Genomic DNA, 22856 nt, shown 5'->3' with positions numbered 1-22856 from the left:
AGCCATGTCTGGCCCAAACCTATTTCAAGTACAGACTGTTCATATTCAACCTCACACACCTACCATACAATGTCATACTAAAAATAAACAAGTACATCATCAAAATCTCAACACTATATGATAATGCATGCAGTTCTATATTTAAGAGATGAGGAATCATGTACATTATTTACATTATTTACATTTGACAGATATTTGCTCTCATCTTGTTTGTTGTTAACAACGTTTTGGCTGATATACCCTCCAACCTTCATCAGATGTCTTGGGAAAATTTCGAACCTGGGTTCTCATTCCTAGGGTATTTTTCGATATTGTTGTTGTTGTTGTTATTATTACTATTATTATTATTATTATTATTATTATATTATTATTATTATTATTATTATTATTATTATTATTATCATTATTATTATCATTATTATTATTATTACTCAGGTTGCTCTCTGGAATTGAACTCGGAATCTTGGGGTTAGTAGCCCGTGCTCTTAACCACTATGGGCATGTGGTGTTTTGGTTAAGAGCGTGGGCTACTAACCCCAAGATTCCGAGTTTGATTCCAGGCAGTGACCTGAATAATAATAATACTAATAATATTAGTAATGATGATAATAATAATAATAATAATAACAATAACAACAATGACAATAATCATTAATCATATAAAGGGGGATTAGAACCAATTCCTGATGTTATGTAAATGTAAAAGTTGTGTATTTGCATGTGCTGTTTCTGTAGTTGAATACCAAGTGAAATTATATTATGTCGATCCCAATTGTATTCCTATGTCATCATTAAGGAAGCTTTATTCCTTCTACAAGAGCTTTGAATATAAACTAATTAATTACATTCAAGATCATAGCTATAGGAAAAACTACCAATAATTCAATAATTACATCAACACTGCATCATGAGGCATATCATTACTGATATAAAAGGGATTGTGTCACAAAATAACATAAGAATTAAAACTTAAGATTATTCAAGGGCAATTTCAGCTGTAGAAATAGTATATCTGATTGTTCTCAGATTGTGTGTATATCAAACCCAGGAAGAAAATCAAACTACAATTGATAAAGTAAATGCTTTAGATTTGACTTATTGATAAGAGAGTTTAATGAAGAACGGCAGAGATAAACAGATGTTCCTAAGGCTTGTTGACAGTAGAATTTCAATGAAGGGCTGCTGCTACTGCTACTCAGCTCAAGATCAATAATGATCAAGCAGACTTATATTCCAAAGAGCTCCAACCATGGCCACCTCATCTTGTGGAGACAACATTATCTAATGTGTTCATTCCATATTTTTAGATTGTAGGAAATTTGGCTACTATTTCTAGCATGTTGACCAATCTCATAAAGTCTCCGTCCTTATAAGCGGTAGTGATAGCTGTAGTGGTTTAACCCCAGGTAAGCCTATATTGAGCAAAGCTGCGATCCAATCAAAGAGATAGCAATTGTGACTATCCTGTATGTTTTGGGCCATAGTATATCTAAGACTACATTATCTAGTGTACTTCATTTTCCAAAACAGCAGGATATGATTTGGAAAATTTGTCATGCAAAAGTTTTCTCATATGCTTCAGTAATGTTGCTGCCCTTGTTTAATTCCAGATCAGTTCTGATGAAGTGGACCTATGCTCTAGATTTGAGTATTGCATCCTTCTTTTTAAGATATAGTGTATTCTTGGACTATTTATCCAATGAAATATTCTGTTTATTAAGATGACAGCAATGTCATTTTGAAGGAGATTTGGCAGCTGTTTCTAACATGTCAAGTAGCTATATGAAGGTTTCTTAGTTGGTTTGCTGTTGTTGTTGTTGTTGTTGTTGGTAGTAGGGGTGATGCAGTTAAAATGAGCCCTGAAATCTCATAAGTTGTTGGTCTACCACTAAGCATGCCACCTTTATACAACATAGCTTAGGGAAGCCAACTAACTAAAGTCCATTCTTCTTATAAGCTATGGAATGTTTATAAACTTTACATTAATTGCTGTTACTGCTCCTTCAATTTCTTCATACATATATACAAATAGCTAGGAGGAATTTGCCAGAAGAGTTTAGTATACTTTATGTAAACACAGTATGATGTTTGTGATTTCATTTAAACCATTAGCATTTCAGTTCAAAGTTGAAGTTCTCAGTATATTTCATAAAAACTTTTTACTAGAACCAAATCTCTATTTACAAACAGTATGTCTTAAAAATGAAGATGCCTTGTTTTAAGTTCTAAACCATAGGACAGTAAGCCACTAAATAAAAAGGGATGAAGATGGATTGGAATAAATAGTTAATTCAGTTTTCAATCTGTTTCGATTCTGCAATCTTTAAAAGTTGATGCATCATGCGATGAATGAATAGTCTTCTTTATTTGATATAATATAATGAAATTATTGTATACAGTGCTCAGATGCACCACAACTTGTCAAAAGTGCGTATAAAGCATATGCAGTAATGTACAAATGTCTGGGAAGTGAACAGTATATGAGTCAGATACATGCTTGCATGTGTATGGAGGGGAGAAAATCAGGTGTAGTGTTGGTGAATTTCAGGAATCATGGAAGTTTTGAAGGATGTAGTGCTCCGACAACTAACAACTGATGCTGGCAGTTTGTTCCATACTTCAGCAACTCTTAGTGTAAAAAAAATGTTTCCGAAAGTCATGAGAGCTGTGCTGTTTTCTGACTTTGTAAACATGTCCACGGGTGTTAGACAGGTGGAGTTTAAAAAGGGGCTCAGAGTTATTGTTAGTAAGATGGTTAATAATTTTATGAGTGTCTGCCAAGTCAGCTGCCAGAAATTTGGAGTTTCAATGTATCCATGACCAGGGAAGTAAGGTGTTCAGAATATGGCAAATGCCTGATGGAGGGTATTCTCTTGGTTGCATGTCACTGAACAGTTTCCAGACAATTAATATCCTGGGCAAAATAGGGGTTCCAAACCGGTGATGCAAATTCCAGGTGAGGCTGCACCATAGCTATATAAAGCCTCAGATAGATAGCTGGAGAGCAGCTCGCAAAGAACTTGGTAAGTGATGCCAAGATACCCTCAGCCTTCTTGGCAATTTTAGCAATGTATTTCGTCCAATGAAAATCGCTGTCAACAATAATGCCCAGATATTATGTTGTAGCATTATTTGCTGATTAGATCGTTTATAAGAAATTACTATAAGAGGTTCATATACAACAAAGGTTTTATTCAATGATTGATACAGCACAGCATCTAGCTTAGGTAAGGGAGAGCACTCACCCATCATATGATACATCAAGAATTAAAAGAGCTTATATTTTGTATGTATCTTTTTGATTATAATGTCCATGTTTCCAAGGTGTATGTAGTGATAAGGATAATAAGGGCATTGTACAGTAGAACTTCGAGTCATTGGCTGATAATCCACTATTACAGATCATGTTTCTTTATATTTCAAATGCTGTAGATGCCAGTGTTACCAATCTTTTCACCTTTTTCTGAACCAAGGAAAAGAATTCTGTGACATGTTTTACATCACAATTATCCAATGAGATCATTTCTTTGCTACATGACAGAATCTTGTACTAAAGCATTTTTTTTTCATTCTTTATATTTTTTATGCTTCAAGTAACTGTTTAATGGATATTTTCAATTTGTCAAAGCCAAAGCTCCCTCTAAGCTGTGCACTTGCGCATGTACACAAATTTTACAACTAACACACAAAAGAAAAAAAAAATGTGCACATGCAAGGTTTCCAAGATTAAATTAAATATTTTTAATTGAAGAAATTAATCATCTAATTTCGTTATAAATTAAAAAAATTGTGTGCGTTTGTTTAGATGGTCAATGTGACATTTGAGTGATGGTTGTTTGCATGGATGCACATATACTTTGCAGTAAAAGACAATGCACAGGCGTAGGAGTGGCTGTGTGGTAAGTAGTAAAAGGAAAAAATAAGGGAAAAAAGAAAAACGGGGCATTGTGGGCAGCGGCATGTCCCGAAACCCCTTCAGTGGGATGTGTGCCACCGGAGGTGGGGAAGAAGATAACCTCATCAGTGGGATGTGTGCCATAGAGCAAGGGAGTTGAGGCCCCCTCCCAGTGAAAGTGGTGAAGAATATATGTTCTTCTGTCTCAGGGGAGGGGCTATTGACAGTTTCATGGAGAATAATATGGTTAGTGGGGTCCTGAGGGACCCGAATTGTATTGACAGCCCAGAGTGGCCTCTGCAGGTGGCTGCTCTGGTGCTGGAACAAAAGTACTGTGATCATATAATTGACTCGTGTAAAAAGGAGAATTATAGAATTTATTTTTGGAGCCCTGGATTGCTGTTGCAGGAATGCCTGCAAGTTGCAAAAAATTACTCGGGGAAGGATTGTAGAGGTTTATCACCTCCAATTTATGTATAAATTGTGTTTTATAATTGTATGGACTTTTTAGTCCAAATATATGGTATTTTAAATTGTAAGAGGGTTAATACCTCTGTATATGCATTTTTAAATAACAATGTTTTACAGAAGCAGAGGGTCGGCGGGCACTTTCTGTCTTCTCCCATCTTTATCATTTTTGTATCATAATCATTTGCCTCATCAATGTCTGTGTCCAGCCCGCAAAGCTACCTTATCTATGTGCTGCCTATATGGCAAATTTAATGAATAAAAGTAGCTTGCTTACCAGCCACATGGTTCTGGATTCAGTCCCACTGCATGGCACCTTGGGCAAGTGTCTTCTACTATAGCCTCGGGCCGACCAAAGCCTTGTGAGTGGATTTGGTAGACAGAAACTGAAAAATGCCTGTCGTATATATACGTATATATATATATATGTGTGTGTGTGTGTGTGTGTGTGTGTGAGTGTGTGTGTGTGTGTGTGTGTTTGTTTGTATGTGTATGTATGTTTGTGTGTCTGTGTTTGTCCCAACCAACATCGCTTGACAACCAATGCTGATGTGTTTACGTCCCCGTAACTTAGTGGTTCGGCAAAAGAGACCGTTAGAATAAGTAGTAAGCTTACAAAGAATAAGTCCTGGGGTTGATTTGCTCGACTAAAGGTAGTCGTCCGGCATGGCCACAGTCATATGACTGGAACAAGTAAAAGAGTAAAAGAGTAAAGAGCTCACAAAGCAAATCTCTGTACACACCAACAACAAAAATTTAGAGTGACCATTAGTCAACGACCATGGATATTAGTGTTGTGTCATCATTATACCTGTGTCTATTGAGTCAATTAGTTAGGCCCTCTGTCAAGTGCCAGACCCCAAAAATATTCATCACACCAACTGCAGTGAAGTTAAAACTTTTAATGTATTTTTGACTGGCTAATATGGGTCTTCCATAATGTAATTGTTACACACACACACACACGTTAGGAAGGGCATCCAGCTGTAAAATCTTTGGCAAAACAGACACAGAAGTATGGTGCAGGCTGACTAGCTCCGGTCAAACTGTTCAACCCATGCCAACATGGAACAAGGACGTTAAATGATGATTATGATGATGATGATGATGATATATATATATACATATATGTACATATATACATAGATAGATAGATAGATAGATAGATACATACATACATACATACATACATCCATACATACATCCATACATACATGCATACATACATACATGATGGCTGGCCCCTCGTTATCGAGTATGGCCATTGCACGAAGCTTAACTGTTACTGGTGCTGTGATCGAATGTGACTTTTTAGCCCAGCTAAAGATCTACAATGTCTTGTATAGTATTGGCAGCTAAAACCTTTACCAGCAAAAGCCGGCTGTAGTTGTAACTGGGCTTCATGTACCTTTGCATGTCGTTTAAGTCCTCCTGCTGAATTACACTCTCTTCCACATGCCCGACAGATATGATTAGTATGGTATGTATCACCACCAGCAGTGACCAGGTTGTCACTCATCTGTCTTGCTTGATGACTACAAAGATGACTCTTGAGTCCAGCTTTACTGAGGCAGGGTCTTGCACAGACACTGCATGTCAGCATCATAGGACATAAATATATATATATATATGTTGTACATAAGTATAGGGTAGTTAGTTACCTGTGCTCATGCTTGCTGAAGAACCAGGAGATCCACTGTGACTGGAAGATAGAATGCCTTTTTTTGATGATATTTTTTTTTGTTTGACGGACGTACTTGGACTCACTGATAAACCTGAAAAATATTCAGAAAAGCATCGTAAAGAATTTATAAATGAATTTTATAAATCAATTATAATAAAGGAAAATAAAAATAAAACATTTGCTGCTTAAAATGTTATTAATGAATATGATGAATTTTTTGTATTTCTGAGTTGTTTAACCTGATCAATTGTGGAGTAAAGTCTCATTTAAGTTCTTTACTGTGAAGCAGAGCTAACTGGGTTTATTAACAACGATGTATATATGTATTTATAAGCAAAAGCAGATCTGTGTGATTACAAGCTTTGCTTCCCAACCACATGATTTCAGGTTCATTCCCACCTTGGGGTGTTTTGGACAAGTGTTTTCTGCTACAGCCCTAGGTCAACCAAAGCCTTTTCAGTGAATTTGGTAGACAGAAATTGAAAGAGGCGAGCTGGCAGAAACGTTAGCACACCGGGCAAAATGCTTAGCGGTATTTCATCTGCTGCTATGTCCTGAGTTCAAATTCCGCCGAGGTTGACTTTGCCTTTCATTCTTTCAGGGTCGATTAAATAAGTACCAGTTACGCACTGGGGTCGATATAATCGACTTAACCCGTTTGTTTGTCCTTGTTTGTCCTCTTTGTGTTTAACCCTCTTGTGGGTAGTAAAGAAATAGGTATTTCGTCTGTCTTTATGCTGGCAGGTGTAGAACAGTTTGTCATGGTTTTCCTCTCCAAGACTTGTTTCGCTTTTGGCTTGGTTTCTCCAGATGAATGCTTTTCACCAACTACTTATCACCAATTTATAGGGTAATACACGCCTAGAAAACTGACATTAGATAATGTAGATTGTAAAATAAAAAGGCAGGATGGTCATAGTTGAAATGTCTTAGATCTTAGGTTTGCTTGTTCTGGGCTGTGCTGGCACAAGAAGAACAAGAATAACTTCCAATCTTGTTTCTGCAGAACTTATAATGCTAATTTCCCCACACCTACTTGGATTGCAACACTGAATTCTTACTTAGTGATTGTTCTTATCCAGAGCTTAGACTTCTTATTCAGAGTTATCTTCTATATTTACAGACAATATTAAAGTATTTTGATACAGGCACAACACCAGAAATTTGTAAGAGAGATTAATAGTTTAAATCACCCCCAATACTTCACTGCTTCTTTGTTTATTTGACACTAGAGAAATGAAAAGCAAAGTTGATCTCAGCAAGATTTGAACATAAAAATGCTGAATAAATATGGCAAGTGCAAGTCTGATGCTTTAATGATTTTGTCAAAATAACATCAGACATAGAGTTAATATTGTCTTTTCCTCACCACATCAGTACTTTTAATTAGACTTTTGAAACCCTGCATTAAATATGTTCACCCCTAATTAACTATTGATTCCAATAACTATTCTAATTAACTCTTATAATTACAGTTTAGTGTCATTGAGCTGAGTTAACTTTCACCATAAACAATCCATCATGTTATGTTTGATTGAATGTTTAGATGACAAAACAATAGCTTGATCATTGAAATATTAGAGCAGAGATATGGCATACAGGAAACAAGATGAAAGGGGCTGACTACAAGAATGATTAGGGTATGGCTAAAGAGAGGAGTCTCATGTTTCAGTGAAGAAAGGCCAAACAGGAAATCTAGCAGCACTATTAAGAGTAAAGAGATGAAAGATGAGATGAGAGAAAGAGAGAGCAATAAAAGTGGTATTGAGAGCAAAAAGATGAGGCCAATATATAGGCAGATACGCAGAATGGAGAGGGAGAGAGAGAGATAGTGACAAAGGCACTGAGAACAAAAAGATGAAACAATTGTATGCATATATATATATATATATATATATCGGAGTAAGCACATAAATGTGAAACAAGGTGGCAAAAAGAGTACTCAAATACCAGAGGTAGAGTAATAGGCTTTATTTAAAAGCAGCAGAAATATAACAAAAGCTGTTACTCAGAGTTTGACGTTCCCGTTCGACTAACAGGAACGAGAAACTCTGGGCAATAGCTTTCGTTATATTTCTGCTGCTTTTAAATAAATAGAGAGAGAGAGGGGGGGGACTGAGAGTGAAGAAATACTAGGAAAAAAAATGACAGAAAGTAAAAAAGATGAGCGAGGAAAGGAAAAGAAAGTGAATGAAAAGGGAAAAATTTAAGGAATGAATAGAGATGTTAATAGGTGAGAGTGTGACTGAGGGTAAAAGAAAAGCAAAAACAGGAAGAAGAGAGAAAAATTGAAGGCGAGAGAAGAGAAAGATTGAAGGAAAGTGAGAGAAAGAGTAAAAAATAACAGGAGAAAAAATATTAAAGTTTAATGAGGCAATTGACAGATAGAGATCAGTTCAAAAAGACAAATAGATAATCACATACGCATACACGCAACACATATAACTGCATATTAAATTACACATACACATATACAAATTACACACATATATTAAGTGACATACACACGTATGCCTACACTTACACTCATACACAAAGACAAACCTAATTATCTATTGATTAGGGCAAACAGATGAAAGAAAGGAAAACAAAAGAAATAATGGGGAGTGGTGGTGGTGGTGGTGGTGGTGGTGGTGATGGTGGGATAACATTAAACGCTTCTGTAGTGAAAGATTGTATTCACTAATACATGTCATACTGACAAACCAACAATGTAGAGACAGGAACTGACTTAGTTCTGTCTGCTAGTCCCTCTATCTTTCTAACCAGCTGGCCTTCTTCACTCTTATTTTTCAGTCTAGCCATGCATTTGTCTTTCTATATACCTCCCTACCTACCTACCTATCTACCCTAGCAGTCTATCAGAAAATTCACTCAGATGGGAGAATAGCTGATAATATATCGTTATCAATACACATTCGCTATCATCGTCATGATGATCGTGAAGCTCATCATGGTGATTGCAATCTTCGTTGTCGTCATGACCAACCATCTTCATTACCTTAGTATATTCCAGTTAGATACACGATATAAATCCCCACTTTTAGAACAGGTACACCAGATCTCTACACGTCATAAAGAGGTAGCTGAAATGAGTAGGTGAAAGGAAGGGCATCCAGTTGTTTGGTTTCGAAAAGTCCTGCTCAGTCCATGACACCATGAAAATATGGATGTAAAAACGATGATGATGACGAAGAGGAGAAGGATGATGCTGGTGATGATGAAATTCATCATTCTGATCATCATCATCATTATCATTATCATCATCATCATCATCATCATCATCATCATCATAGTCAATGTCATTATGACTGCTGTTATTATCATCTTTGTTTTCTATGGGGGTGAGAGCTGGCAGAATCATTAGCATACTGGGGAAATTGCTTAGCAGCATTTCATACGTCATTACATTCTGAGTTCAAATTCCGTCGAGGTCAACTTTGCCTTTCATCGTTCTGGGGTTGCTAAAATATATAACAGTTGAGCACTGGGGTCGAGGTGATCGACTTTGCTCCTCATCCGTAATGGCTGGCCTTGTGCCAAAATTTGAGATCTTTATCATCATCCTTGTGGAGGCACATGGCCTAGTGGTTACAGCAGTGGACTCGCGATCAAGGGATCGCATGTTCGAATCTCAGACTGGGCGATGTGTGTGTTTATGAGCGAAACACCTAAGCTCATCTGTGATGGACTGGCGTCGTCCAGTGGGGAACCTATATGCCAAGGAAACCAAGAAACTGGCCCTTATGAGCCAGGTATGGCTCAAGAAGGAGCAAACATCATCATCCTTGTTATAAACGGCCATCAACAGAAATGAAACCCAGCATACTGATCATCATCAACACTGTAAACATTGTCACTCCACCCCCACCATCACCACTACCACCACCACGTCCATTCAACCAGTTTCATTCAACCATCTTTTGAACACATCATCCTTTCAGGTACAATGTGACACTTGCAACAAAGAAATTGCAACACATGTTATGTAACAGTGACAGTTGCACATTGACAGCTTCAATGTTGAATGCCTGGTTGATTGCTGCAATAAGATATATGCAATACATTGCATTCATCAGTTGTTAGTGATATGTACAATGTGTTTCAAGCTGAATTTGCAACAATTTCAAATTATCAACAAGAGCATTCAGAGAGTGCAAACCCCCTCCAAGGCAACGCCCACATCCTCTCAACAATTAGGCAGATATGATTTTTAAAATGAGAATTTCTGAATTGCTCTCACAAACGAGAATACTAAAAATGAACCTGACAACTCTCAAAACCTAAGTTAAAAAACAGGAAAAAATAATCAAGAATCCTTGTCCGGGACCAGATTAATCTCAAAATCTAATCAGTTTGTGCCTAGTTACGAGGACAAACATCCCTGGAAGTTTAATCCAAATACATCCAGCAGTTCTTGAGATATCTTGTTCATGGTCAAACAAATAAACACAACTGAAAACAATACCACTGTTTTCTCTAAGCAACAAGTGAAGAAATAATGCATTAGTATTCATAGAAACAACAAGATGGTGAGCTGGCAGAATCATAAGCACACCAGACAAAATAGTTACTCTTTTACTCATTTCAGTCATTTGACTGTGGTCATGCTGTAGCACCGCTTTGGCTGAACAAATCAACTCCAGGAATTATTCTTTGTAAGCCTAGTACTTATTCCATTGGTCTCTTTTGCCAAACTGTTAAGTTACAGTTACGTAAACATACATACATACATACATACATACACATACACATATACATACATACATACATATACATATATATATATATATAATATATATATATATATATATATTTGTGTGCGAAAGTGCCACACCCTGGCAGTTGAGGGGACCTGTGGAAGAGGTAGACCCAGGAAAACCTGGGTCGAGGCAGTGAAGCACGACCTTCCAACTTTAGGTCTCACCAAGGAAATGACCAGTGACCGAGACCTTTGGAGGTATGCTGTGCGTGAGAAAACCCGGCAAGACCAGTGAGAACAGTCAAAATCAAGATCAAACCAAATTGAGGTCGATCAACATCAGGGCCCCCGTGCAGGTGACACGTAAAAGTACCATCCGTTCGTAGCCGTTTGGCAGCCCTGTCTGGCCCCCGTGTCGGTGGCACGTAAAAGCACCATCCGTTCGTGTTCGTTGCCAGCCTGGCCTGGCCCCCGTGCCGGTGACACGTAAAAGCACCATCCGTTTGTGGCCGTTTGCCAGCTCTGTCTGGCCCCCGTGCCGGTGACACATAAAAGCACCATCCGTTCGTGGCCGTTTGCCAGCCCTGTCTGGCCCCCATGTCGGTGACATGTGAAAGCACCATCCGTTCGTGTCCGTTTGCCAGCCCTGTCTGGCCCCATGTCGGTGACATGTAAAAGCACCATCCGTTCGTGTCTGTTGCCAGCCTCGCCTGGCCCCCGTGCTGGTGACACGTAAAAGCACCATCCGTTTTGTGGCCGTTTGCCAGCTCTGTCTGGCCCCCGTGTTGGTGGCACGTAAAAGCACCATCCGTTTGTGGCCGTTTGCCAGCTCTGTCTGGCACCTGTGCAGGTGGCACGTAAAAAGCACCCACTACACTCACGGAGTGGTTGGCGTTAGGAAGGGCATCCAGCCGTAGAAACACTGCCAGATCTGACTGGGCCTGATGAAGCCTTCCAGCTTCACAGACCCCAGTTGAACCGTCCAACCCATGCTAGCATGGAGAACGGACGCTAAATGATGATGATGATGATGATGATATATATATATATATATCATCATTGTTTGACGTCCGCTTTCCATGCTGGCATGGGTTGGACAGTTTGACTGAGGACTGGCAAGCCAGATGGCTGCACCAGGCTCCAATCTGATCTGGCAGAGTTTCTACAGCTGGATGCCCTTCCTAATGCCAACCACTCCGAGAGTGTAGTGCATGCTTTTATGTGCCACTGGCACAAGGGTCAGTCAGGGGGTACTGGCCACCACACTCAAATGGTGTTTTTTACGTGCCACTTGCACAGGAGCCAGTCCAGTGGAACTGGCAACAACCTAGCTCGAATGTTGTTTTTCATGTGTCCCAGGCACAAGTACCAGTAAGGCAATGCTGGTAACGATCACACTTGAATGGTGCTTTTTACATGCCACCAGCACGGGAGCCAGTCAATGGCCCTGGAAAACATCACGCTCGGATGGTGCTCTTAGCATTCCACTAGCACGGATGCCAGTCAGGCGGTGCTGTCATCAGCCATGCCAGTGAATTTGATTTCGATTTTACTTGCCTCAACATAAGCAGAGTTTAGTGTCCAATGAAAGAAAAGTATGCATAAGTGGGCTGGTTACACCTTTGGCATAGGCCATGGGTTATGGTCTCACTTGACTTGCTGGGTCTTCTCAAGCACAGCATATTTCCAAAGGTCTTGGTTACTCATCATTGCCTTGGCGAGGCCTAATTTTCGAAAGTCATGCTTCACCACCTCATCCCAGGTCTTCCTGGGTCTACCTCTTCCACATGTTTCATCAACTGCTAGAGTGTGACACTTTTTCACACAGCTATCCTCTTCCATTCTCACCACATAACCATACCAGTGCAGTCGTCTCTCTTGCACACCACATCTGATGCTTCTTAGGTTCAACTTTTCTCTCAAGGTACTTACACTCTGTCGTGTATGCACACTGACATTACACATCCATCAGATCATACTGGCTTCATTCCTTGCAAGCTTACACATGTCCTCAGCAGTCACGGTCCATGTTTCATGTACATGTGTGTGTGTGTATATATATATATATATATATATATATATATACGATAGGCTTTCAGTTTCCATCTACCAAATCCATTCACAAAGCTTTGGTCAGCCTGAGGCTATAGTAGAAAACACTTGCTCAAGGTGCCACACAGTGGCACTGAACCCAGAACCATGTGGTTGGGAAGCAAGCTTCTTCCCACACAGCCACTTAGCAGTATTTCATCTGTCATTACACACTGAGTTCAAATTCTTTTGAGGCCAGCATTGCCTTTCATCCTTTTGAGGTCAATGAAATAAGTACCAGTTGAGCACAGGGTTCGATGTAATCCACTTAGCCCCTTCTCTGAAATTGTTGGCCTTGTGCCAAACTTTGGAATCAATATTTATATAAACCTATTTCTTAATATCTCATCATCATCATTAAATGTCTGTCTTCCATGCAGGCATGAGTTGGACAGTGTAACAGGAACTGACAGGAACCATACCAAACCAGGCCATGGAGCTGCACTTGTTACATCGTTTGTTTTGAAATGATTTCTATGACAGGATGCCCTTCCTAATGTCAGCCACTTTACAAAGTGTACTGGGTGCTTTTAATGTGGCATCAATACTGGAGGGGTCACCAAGTAGCTTGTGCCGGGTGAGAAGTTACATACCATAGAGGGATAGAGTTAAGTGTCTTAGGTTAGAGGAGATATTTGGCTATCCCAGTAGGTAAAGAAAGGAGAGAAAGGAAAGATAGATAGCTAGATAGATAGAGAGAGAGAGAGAGAGAGAGAAAGAGAAAGAGAAAGAGAGAGAGAGAGAGAGAGAGAGAAATAGATAGTGTTGAAGATGCCTCTGAACCTACTTGCAAGGAACAGTGGGTGGGGGAATATAAGTGGTACTGAGAAGAGAGAGGGGGATGTTCCATAAAAATATGAGGGGAGATGTTTAGAGATAGGAAGGAGGTAACTGTAGCAAGTGATGGTGAGACAAATTAGAGTGGCTAGGAGAGGGATATGGTAGATAGTTGAGGGTATAGAGAGTGTGTGGATAGGTATGTGAGGCAGAGTAGAGGGGCCTGCAGTGGTTGACGATCATGAGTAGTGAGATGGGTGTTGTCTTAAAAAGATGGCTTACAGAGGCATTTTGACAGAGGACAGGTTGTATGTATGGATGGCCACGATTTTAAACTTAGCTTGATGTGTCTTCCCAAGCAATGTAGCAGAAAAGCAGATTTTGTGCTTTTCTAAGAAACTGCATTGTGTCATGGTTTTTATCAAGAATTTACCATTATTGCACTCATACATATCACCTCACTCTGTTTTCCCACTGCACATGCACAAATGCATACACATGCAACAGAGACATACAGACTAATTGGCATAGTTGTCAGAGAGTTAGATAAAATACCTCATTGTATTCGTTCCTACTCTGTGCTGTTTTACAGATTCTTGGATTCTTGATGTTATCCTCAAGCAGCCTCAATGTGACACAGTATATAACAAAGCTATCTTTATGAATTATGGGAACAATCTGACAGTTCAAGATGCTTCCACAATTTCCATCTTCTCAGTTTCATATGGTTCACATAAATCCTGGAACTATGATAAAATGAAATTGGCCACAGTGAAGACACATGATCTGGTTGTTAGGGTGTTGCACCAACAATCACTAAATCATGACTTTGATTCATGGACCAATTGGTGTAGTGCATTGTTGAGCAAAGCACATCATTTCATGTTGCTCCAGTCCACTCAACTGTATGTGAGTTTCAGTAAAAGCTGAGAAGTTAACATTGCAATGGACTTTCATCTCATTCAGGAGGATTGTTGTCATCTCAGTCACTTTATGCCATGGAAACTGGGTTAATCTGTGGCCTTATGAGCCCAAAGTTTTTCAAAGCATATTTTAGCTGAGCTAACTCTAAAGTACTACATAGTGGAAGTAGATAAAGTTGCCCAAGGTGTCATACGGTGGAATCAAGCTCACTGCCTGAGTAAATGACTGAAATGTCAAACCTTTAATAATAGGTCTGCTCAGCCATGGATGACCTGGTGTTAGATAACGTCAACAACAATCTCAATTTTAAGAATCAAATATTTACACCACTCTCAGTACATCAATAAGGAAATATAAAGACTTACTTCTAAATTTAACTGCTTGTGTGTAGACGACTAAATCAGAGAGTTCTTTGGCGATTTGACTGTCCTTTTTCTGTTTTGACTTCAATATGACTTTTGCTTCAGGCATATCGTCCTCAATTGGCCAATCAAGGTCAGGTTGTGTTTTAGGACGGTTCTTCTCTCCAAATGACGAACTTCGAGGTCTGAAATATAAAAGTGTGCATATACATACACACATACATATTATATTTATGCTTTTTTTATGTGAACTTATATATGACAACAATTTAGCATTAAATTTGGGTATCACTCAATACTTTTTATTAGAGTATGTATATGGTTATTTTTTCAAACAAAAGGTTGACAGTGACTTCAAAGTTTTGGCTTACTTGTGAACTAAAACATTGAAATTATACTTAACCATTTTCTTGAAAAAATTGATATATTTGTATGTAGTACTTATGTCATTAAATGTTTGTTATTAATAACCTTATAATTTAACAAGCCTAATACTGGTTTCAAAATTTGGCACAAGGCCAGCAAGTTTGGGAGAGGTAGTAAGTCCCTTACATTGACCCTCAATGCTCATCTGGTATTTATTTTATTGATGCCGAATCAATGAAAGGCATAGTCAACTTTGGTAGAACTTGAACCCAGAATTTAAAGACGAAAAAATGTCACTAAGCATCTTACCTGGCATGCTAATGATTCTGCCAGCTCACCACCTTAAACAACCCTAATATTAATATAGCTTCTTTCATTCATATCTTTAACATTTTTGTTTCTTTTCACACTCTCTGTACTCAGCTATCAGTGAGACTAAGGAGAGCAGGTGTCTCCACCTCACCACATCATGCTCCCAGTGTAACTAGGAATATCACTGAACCTATCTGACCCTTTCATCTGTTTCATGCACTACTCCTCCTTCTGCAACCTCCTCCCAAGGATATCTACTATTACCCTTCCTATACTCTCTCCTTCTCTTGAACTTCCTGGTATTTACACCAATCATCTTGTCATCCACTCCTACCATTTATCCATTTCAATTTCTATTCATCACTCTCCCACTTATTCTATCACCCTTTATATCTCTGTTTCTTTCATCACATTTTGCTCCTTCTTCCATCCATTCAAGTTATTTTCCTGTTTGTGATGACAGAAGTGAATTAACAATTTATCATGTACTAGGGATTCTGAAACCTTTGTGGCAATCCCACTATTGTTGGTGACACAAAAGATGCACTCAGAACATTTAACCATTTAGTGTTTAAACCGACCATATCTGGCCCAGATATTCCACATGTTTTATATTCAAACTGGCCAGATCCAACCTCTCACACCTAACCTACACTGACATTCTTAAAATAAACAATCACGTCACTGAAACCTCAAAGCTATAAGATAATGCATGATTAATTCAAAACAATTTGAGTGAAAAAATATTACATTTAACAGAGTAATCTGAACACTAAAGAGTTAATAAAGTAGTTGACATCAAGAGGACCCTTTAAGCTGTTCTCAACAGACTAAAGGGTCTACTTTTCTAGTGTTGGTGCTATGATAAAATGTACCCAATATGCTCTGTAAAGAAAATCCTTTGAGTTGCAGGCCTGACAAGATTTCTAGTGCTACAGCCACAATGAAATGCACTCAGTACACTTTGTAAAGTGTTTGATGTAAAGAAGGACATCATGATGTAGAAACCAAACTAAAAAAAGGAAGATGTGGTCCTCCTGACTTGTCTAGGTGAGCAGTATGTCTGAATAAGAGCTGACTCATACTGTAAGTGGCCTGCTTCACTCATACCAACAAGGAAAGTAGACTGATCTAGGGATCAACCACAATAGCAACAACAGTTCATAAACATACAAGATAATGACACTGAGCACCAAAAATTCACTCAAGGTGCTGCAATAAAAATCATTTCATCACCTACTATGTGGTTGTGGTAAGAAGCTTGCTTTTCAACCACATGGTTCCAGGTTCAGTTCCACTGTGTTACACATTGAGTAAGTGTTTTCTACTATAGCCGTGAACCAACTAAATCCTTGTGAGTGGATTTGGTACATGGGAACGGAAAGCAGCCTGTCATGTGTGCGTGTGTGTGTATGTGTGTATGTGTGTGTGTGTGTGTGTATGTGTGTGTGTGTGTATTTGTGGCTGTCCCCCACCATCACTTGACAGCTAGTTCCCTGAAATTACTGACCTGGTGCCAAAATCTGAAATTTGAAACTAATATTTGCTCTGGTTCTTTACAGTCTGAGTTCAAATCTCATCAAGCTCAACTGTGCGTTTCTACCTCTGGGGCTGATGAAATAAAGTACTAGTTGGGTACCATGATGAATTGGCTTTCTCTTTCCTGCCAAACTTCTGGCATTGTGTTATCATCATCATCATCATTTAACATCCATTCTCCATACTGATGTTGCAATGTTTCTACAGCTGGATGCCCTTCCTAATGCCAACCACTCCAAGAGTGTAGTGGGTGCTTTTTATGCACCATTGGCATTGGAGCCAGTCAGGCAGCGCTGGCATTGGCCACATTTGGATGGTGCTTTTTATGCACTACTGGCACAGGAGCCAGTCATGGTGGAGAGGGGGCTGGCATTGACCATGTTCAGATGGTGCATTTTACATATAAGTAATTCTTGCTAGAAAATATTATACAATGAAATCTGTGAGCTTGGTTAAGTTCATATATATTCTTTGCAAAAATTAGGTTTGTTTGTTTGACAGCCAGTTTTCTAGCTGCTCAAATAGGTTGAAAAATATTTATTTGAGCAGTTTTTTTGAGCCTGATACCCTTCCTCTCACCCCTTTCCCTTTATAATTAAGAGAGTGTAGAAAAAATGTTTTCTGGGAATGTAAACATAATGGTACTGTTCTTTTGGTCATTCAGTCTTTTTTGTGAGAACTGGAAATGACAACTTTCATGTACATGCACACATACACATACATGCTCACAACAGGTTTCCGCACAGTTTGTTTACTAATTTCATCCACAAGCAAGCTTCCCTCGAATATTTTGCAATGGGTGTGCATAAAAATTTGCTTTTGTGCAAATTTTGCCTTTCTTTGCAAAGTTTGTACACATGCAGGAGTGGCTGTGTGGTAAAAAGCTTGCTTGCCAACCACATTGTTCTGGGCTCAGTACCACTGCATAACACCTTGGGCAAATGTCTTCTACAATTGCCTTGGGCAAATCGAAGCTTTGTGAGTGGATTTAGTAGATGGAAACCAAAAGTCCATCATGTGTGTGTGTGTGTGTGTGTGTGTGTTCTCCTCCACTGCCTCACAATCAGTGTTGGTGTGTTTATTCTCCTGTGACTTAGCAGTTTGGCAAAAATGACTGATCGAATAAGTACCAGGCTTAAAAAATTGCTGGGGTTGATTCATTTGATTACAAATTCTTCAAGTCAGTGCTCCAGCATGGCTGCAATCTAATGACTAAAATAAGTATAAAAATATAAAAGTATCCATGCAAATAGTCGTTTATGCTTGATTTCATCTTGTAAAACTTGTATAGATTCATCTTTTTTTTAAATCTTGGCTCACTCAAGTTGTAAACTGTGCACATGATCAGAAGCACATGGTTTAGAGGGGACTTGATTCACAATGCACAAAGGTGCCCTGAGGTAATAGTAGAAGACAATGCCCAAAGTGCTATGCAGTGTATCAGAACCTAGGAACATCAGGTTGTGAAGTAAACTTCTTAACCACTTAGCTATGCCTATACCAAGGCATGCCAGCTACTAGCCATGTCTGTGGTTGATAACTGTTGCTTCTGATAGGAACAGATGAACATTTCCCAACTCAGAAACTACTGTGGTGAAAAATGCTTTTCATGTAGTACTACCGCTAGTTCCCTTTGGACTGTTCTTATTTGTCAGTAGGAAATATTTTTAGATAAATATTATTTGCTTATATATCTATGCAGGTGGCATATAAACTGTGCAGGTGGCACATAAAAAGCACCATTTGAGCATGGCCGTTGCCAGTATGGCCTGACTGGCCCTCGTGCTGGTAGCACGTAAAAGTACCCTCTACACTCTCAGAGTGGTTGGCATTAGGAAGGGCATCCAGCTGTAGAAACTCTGCCAGATCAGATTGGAGTCTGGTGCAGCCATCTGGTTCGCCAGCCCTCAGTCAAATCGTCCAACCCATGCTAGCATGGAAAGCGGACGTTAAACAATGATGATGATGATAATCAAAACAGTAAGATGGCAAGCTGGCAGAATTGTTAGCATGTCTGACAAAACACTTGGTGGCATTTCATCTGTCTTTATGTTCTGAGTTCAAATTCCACTGAGGTTGACTTTACCATTCATCCTTTCAAGGTTGATAAAATAAGTACCAGTTGAGCACAGTGTCAATGTAATTGACTAAATCCCTCTCCCGCAATTTCTGGCCTTGTGCCAAAATTTGAAACCAGTATATCTAAACAGTAAATATTTTGCAATGTAATGGTTTTTAATATGAAACATATTCTTTTAAAATATTTTAGATAGAAGAGGAATCAAGGTTTGAACTCAGAAGGCCAAGAACTGGAACAAATACTGCACGGCCTCTGGTCTGATGTTCTTACATTTGTGTCAGTCCATCACTTTTGATTAGTACGTTTTTATTGATTCTAAAATGATGAAAGGGAAAGTTGACCTTGGGAGGATATGAACTTGGAGTGCAGAGTCAAAACAGGTACTGTATAGCATTTTCTATCTGGTGTTTTAACATCTTTTCCAATTCAAGGCATAGATGACCTCACAGAGAACTCAGAGTGCAGAGAGCTAGAACAAATATCATTACACATTCATTTTATCTAAAACTTTAATAATTTTGTTGCTTCACTGCCTAAATTCATATCTCAGTAAAAATAAATAATGTAGAAACAAAATCATCATCTATGGAGATGGGTAATACAATGCTTATAGTCACATCATATTACTCTATGATTTCATACTTACATTCCTTGTCTGGAAATATCTCCAAAAGAATCAGCTCTTAACCGAGTATGTTTTGATTTTTCATCTTGTTCTGGTGTTTGACTTCCTTGGCTGTCAACTGAACGCCGCATATCTTTCTCTGAAATAGTAAACATATATAATATGTTATATAAAACATTCCCTGAGCTGAATTCTTTTATATATATTTAAAGTACCAATACTGTGCATGTATGTGTGTGTATGTATATATATATGGATACTGTAGTTGTGATACCCGAGCTGGTGGCACGCAGGGCCTCACAGAGAAAATGACGAAGACCAAGACCTCTGAGATATGCTGTAACTGTGAAGACCTGACAAATGAAGTGAGTTCATGGCTCACAGGATGGCCTGCTGTGCTAACCTTGAATCATAGAGTGACTGGCTGTTCTCGAGGAGACCTATTGAGTCAAGTACGTCAACACCAACATCAAAATAAAAATCAAATGGAAATCGTAGTTAAGATTCCTATGCTGCTGGCACGTAAAAAGCACCATCAGAACATGGCTAATGCCAGCGCCGCCTGACTGGCATCTGTGTCGGTGATATGTAAAAGCACCAACCGGTCATGGCTGTTTGCCAGTCCCCTCTGGCCCCTGTGCCGGTGGCACGTAAAAAACACCCACTACACTCACGGAGTGGTTGGTGTTAGGAAGGGCATCCAGCTGTAGAAACACTGCCAGATCAGACTGGAGCCTGGTGCAGCCTCCTGGCTTCTCAGACCCTAGTTGAACCGTCCAACCCATGCTAGCATGGAAAATGGACGTTAAACGATGATGATGATGATGATGATGATGATATATTTACATACATGTGTCTGTCCTCTATCACTGCCTGACAATTGGTATTGGTGTGTTTACTCCCCCATGACTTTTTCTCTCTCTCACTAGGTGACCATGTATTTCCTCTATAGCAAGATACCTATTTCTGCCTCCCTATTTCTTTGTCACACACTAACCTTTCATCACCTGATACTGGATCACCCCCTCCAATGCCACCTCCATTATAGCAAGACACCTGTTTCTGCCACTCTGTCTCTTTGTTACCCTCTACCCTTTCATTCCCTGTCAGGAGTTCCCCTCCTCAAATACCCCTGCCCCTCTCATTATTCCTTGTCTTGCAAGTTACTTAGTGACCCTGCCAGTGCTGGTGCCATGTATAAGACATCCAGTCCACACTGTAAAGTGGTTGACATTTGGAACGGCCTCCAGCTGTAAAAATCATTCCATTACTAACCTCACTTGTGCTAGTGCCACATAAAAAGCACCAGGTCCACTCTGCAGAGTGGTTGGTGTTAGGAAGGGCATCCAGCTGTAATAACCCTGCCAAAAGAGATACAGTAGCATAGGCTAGTTTTTCTACTTGGATCGCTCTTGTGAACCATCATATCCATGCATGGAAGATGGACATTAAACGATGAAGATGATATATATGTATACATACATGCATACATACATACATATATACATACATACATATAAATAATTGTCGTACCTTCCCTGTAAAGGTAGCAACTCTCCCCTTTCATGATATCCTTAAAGCCATAAACTTTTCAACATCCCCAGTGGAAGATTGGATGTTTACGTCCCGATTTTCTTTGTATTGGATTTAATTTGATATATATATATATATATGCTGGTGGCATGTAAAAAGCACCAACCGATCGTGGCCATTGCCAGCCTCACCTGGCACCTGTGCTGGTGGCACATAAAAAGCACCCATTACACTCACGGAGTGGTTGGCGTTAGGAAGGGCATCCAGCTGTAGAAACACTGCCAGATCAGGCTGGGCTTGGTGCAGCCTCCTGGCTTCCCAGACCCCAGTTGAACCGTCCAACCCATGCTAGCGAGGATGATGATGATGATGATGATGATATATATATATATATATATATATATATATATATGATGATGGCCGTCCACTCGTGACCAAGGAAGACCATTGACGACCTTCAGGAACATTGTGCGCTCTAGGACTAACTTATATTTTGCATTTGCGGCTCCGTTGGTGGCTAATGAGCCCTGCTCTTCACAAGCATACACGACTGCAAACATTGTAGACCAAGCTTTCCCCATTCACTATATGAGCCATGCGCTTTCGCGCAGCTCGCTTAAGTTCTTCATGCTGGATATGTGCTCTCTCAAAAGTGTCAATCCCCTCCTTAACTTGTGAATGGAAGGAGACTCCGGCAGAAACCAAGGCTGTGATTTAAGGACTGTGTCAAGTCCTCGTTAAAGGCCTTTGATATGCAGGAAACTGACTGGGAGAACAATGCCTGTCATCGCCACAGATGGAGGAAGCAGGATATATATATATATATATATATACATACATACACACATACAGTGTGTGTGTGGGAGTACTGTCTAGTACAGGATTTGATTTCTCTTCATCTTTGAACCAAAACAAAGTAATAAATATTAAAGATTATTTTCAATAAATTTAGTAGACATGTGCCAATCAGATATAATTAGCAGAGGTCTCAAATAGATTTATATCTAGATAATTTCACTGGCACAGGAATTCACTAGATCTATGCATTTCTAATATGATTGGTAGTAAAATTTAATAAGTTTATGTACATTCACAGTGCATGCTAATGTTGTACTGGAGCTGCCAAAAATGATTAAATTGACTCCAAAACATTGGATGTGGAAAATGACTGTGTATTGAGCACCAAAAGCATTGGCTAGTTTTTGTATGACAAGTAACTGGCTTACCAACCACATGGTTCCGGGTTCAGTCCCATTGCATGGCACCTTGGGCAAGTGTCATCTGCTATTGCCTTGAGCCGACCAAAGCCTTGTGAGTGGATTTGGTAAACAGAAACTGAAAGAAGCCCGTCGTATATATGTACATGTATATGTTTGTGTGTGCGTGTGTGTGTTAGTATTTGTGTGTCTGTGTTTGTCCCCCCAAAATCACTTAACAACCGATGCTGGTGTGTTTATGTCCCCATAACTTAGTGGTTCGGCAAAAGAGACCGATAGAG

The 22856-nt window shown here is 39.3% G+C and overlaps 1 protein-coding gene across 5 annotated transcripts in view; it reads right to left on the bottom strand.

Annotated features, from left to right (window-relative positions):
• LOC115224721 (1-phosphatidylinositol 4,5-bisphosphate phosphodiesterase epsilon-1) overlaps positions 1-22856 on the bottom strand; it is a 1072053-nt gene that overhangs the window by 74347 nt on the left and 974850 nt on the right. For all 5 annotated transcript variants that reach the window (XM_036513495.1, XM_036513498.1, XM_036513507.1 and 2 more), the window contains 3 exons: positions 19847-19964; positions 14907-15088; positions 6025-6138 (listed from right to left, as the gene is read on the bottom strand). In XM_036513495.1, coding sequence (XP_036369388.1) covers positions 6025-6138; positions 14907-15088; positions 19847-19964 — 414 coding nt within the window. The remainder of the gene's footprint in view (positions 1-6024; positions 6139-14906; positions 15089-19846; positions 19965-22856) is intronic.

Source organism: Octopus sinensis, linkage group LG2 (assembly GCF_006345805.1).
Source record: "Octopus sinensis linkage group LG2, ASM634580v1, whole genome shotgun sequence".
Lineage (NCBI taxonomy): Eukaryota > Metazoa > Mollusca > Cephalopoda > Octopoda > Octopodidae > Octopus > Octopus sinensis.
The sequence above is the reverse complement of the archived record's forward strand: the minus strand, read 5'-3'. Positions and strand labels throughout refer to the sequence as shown.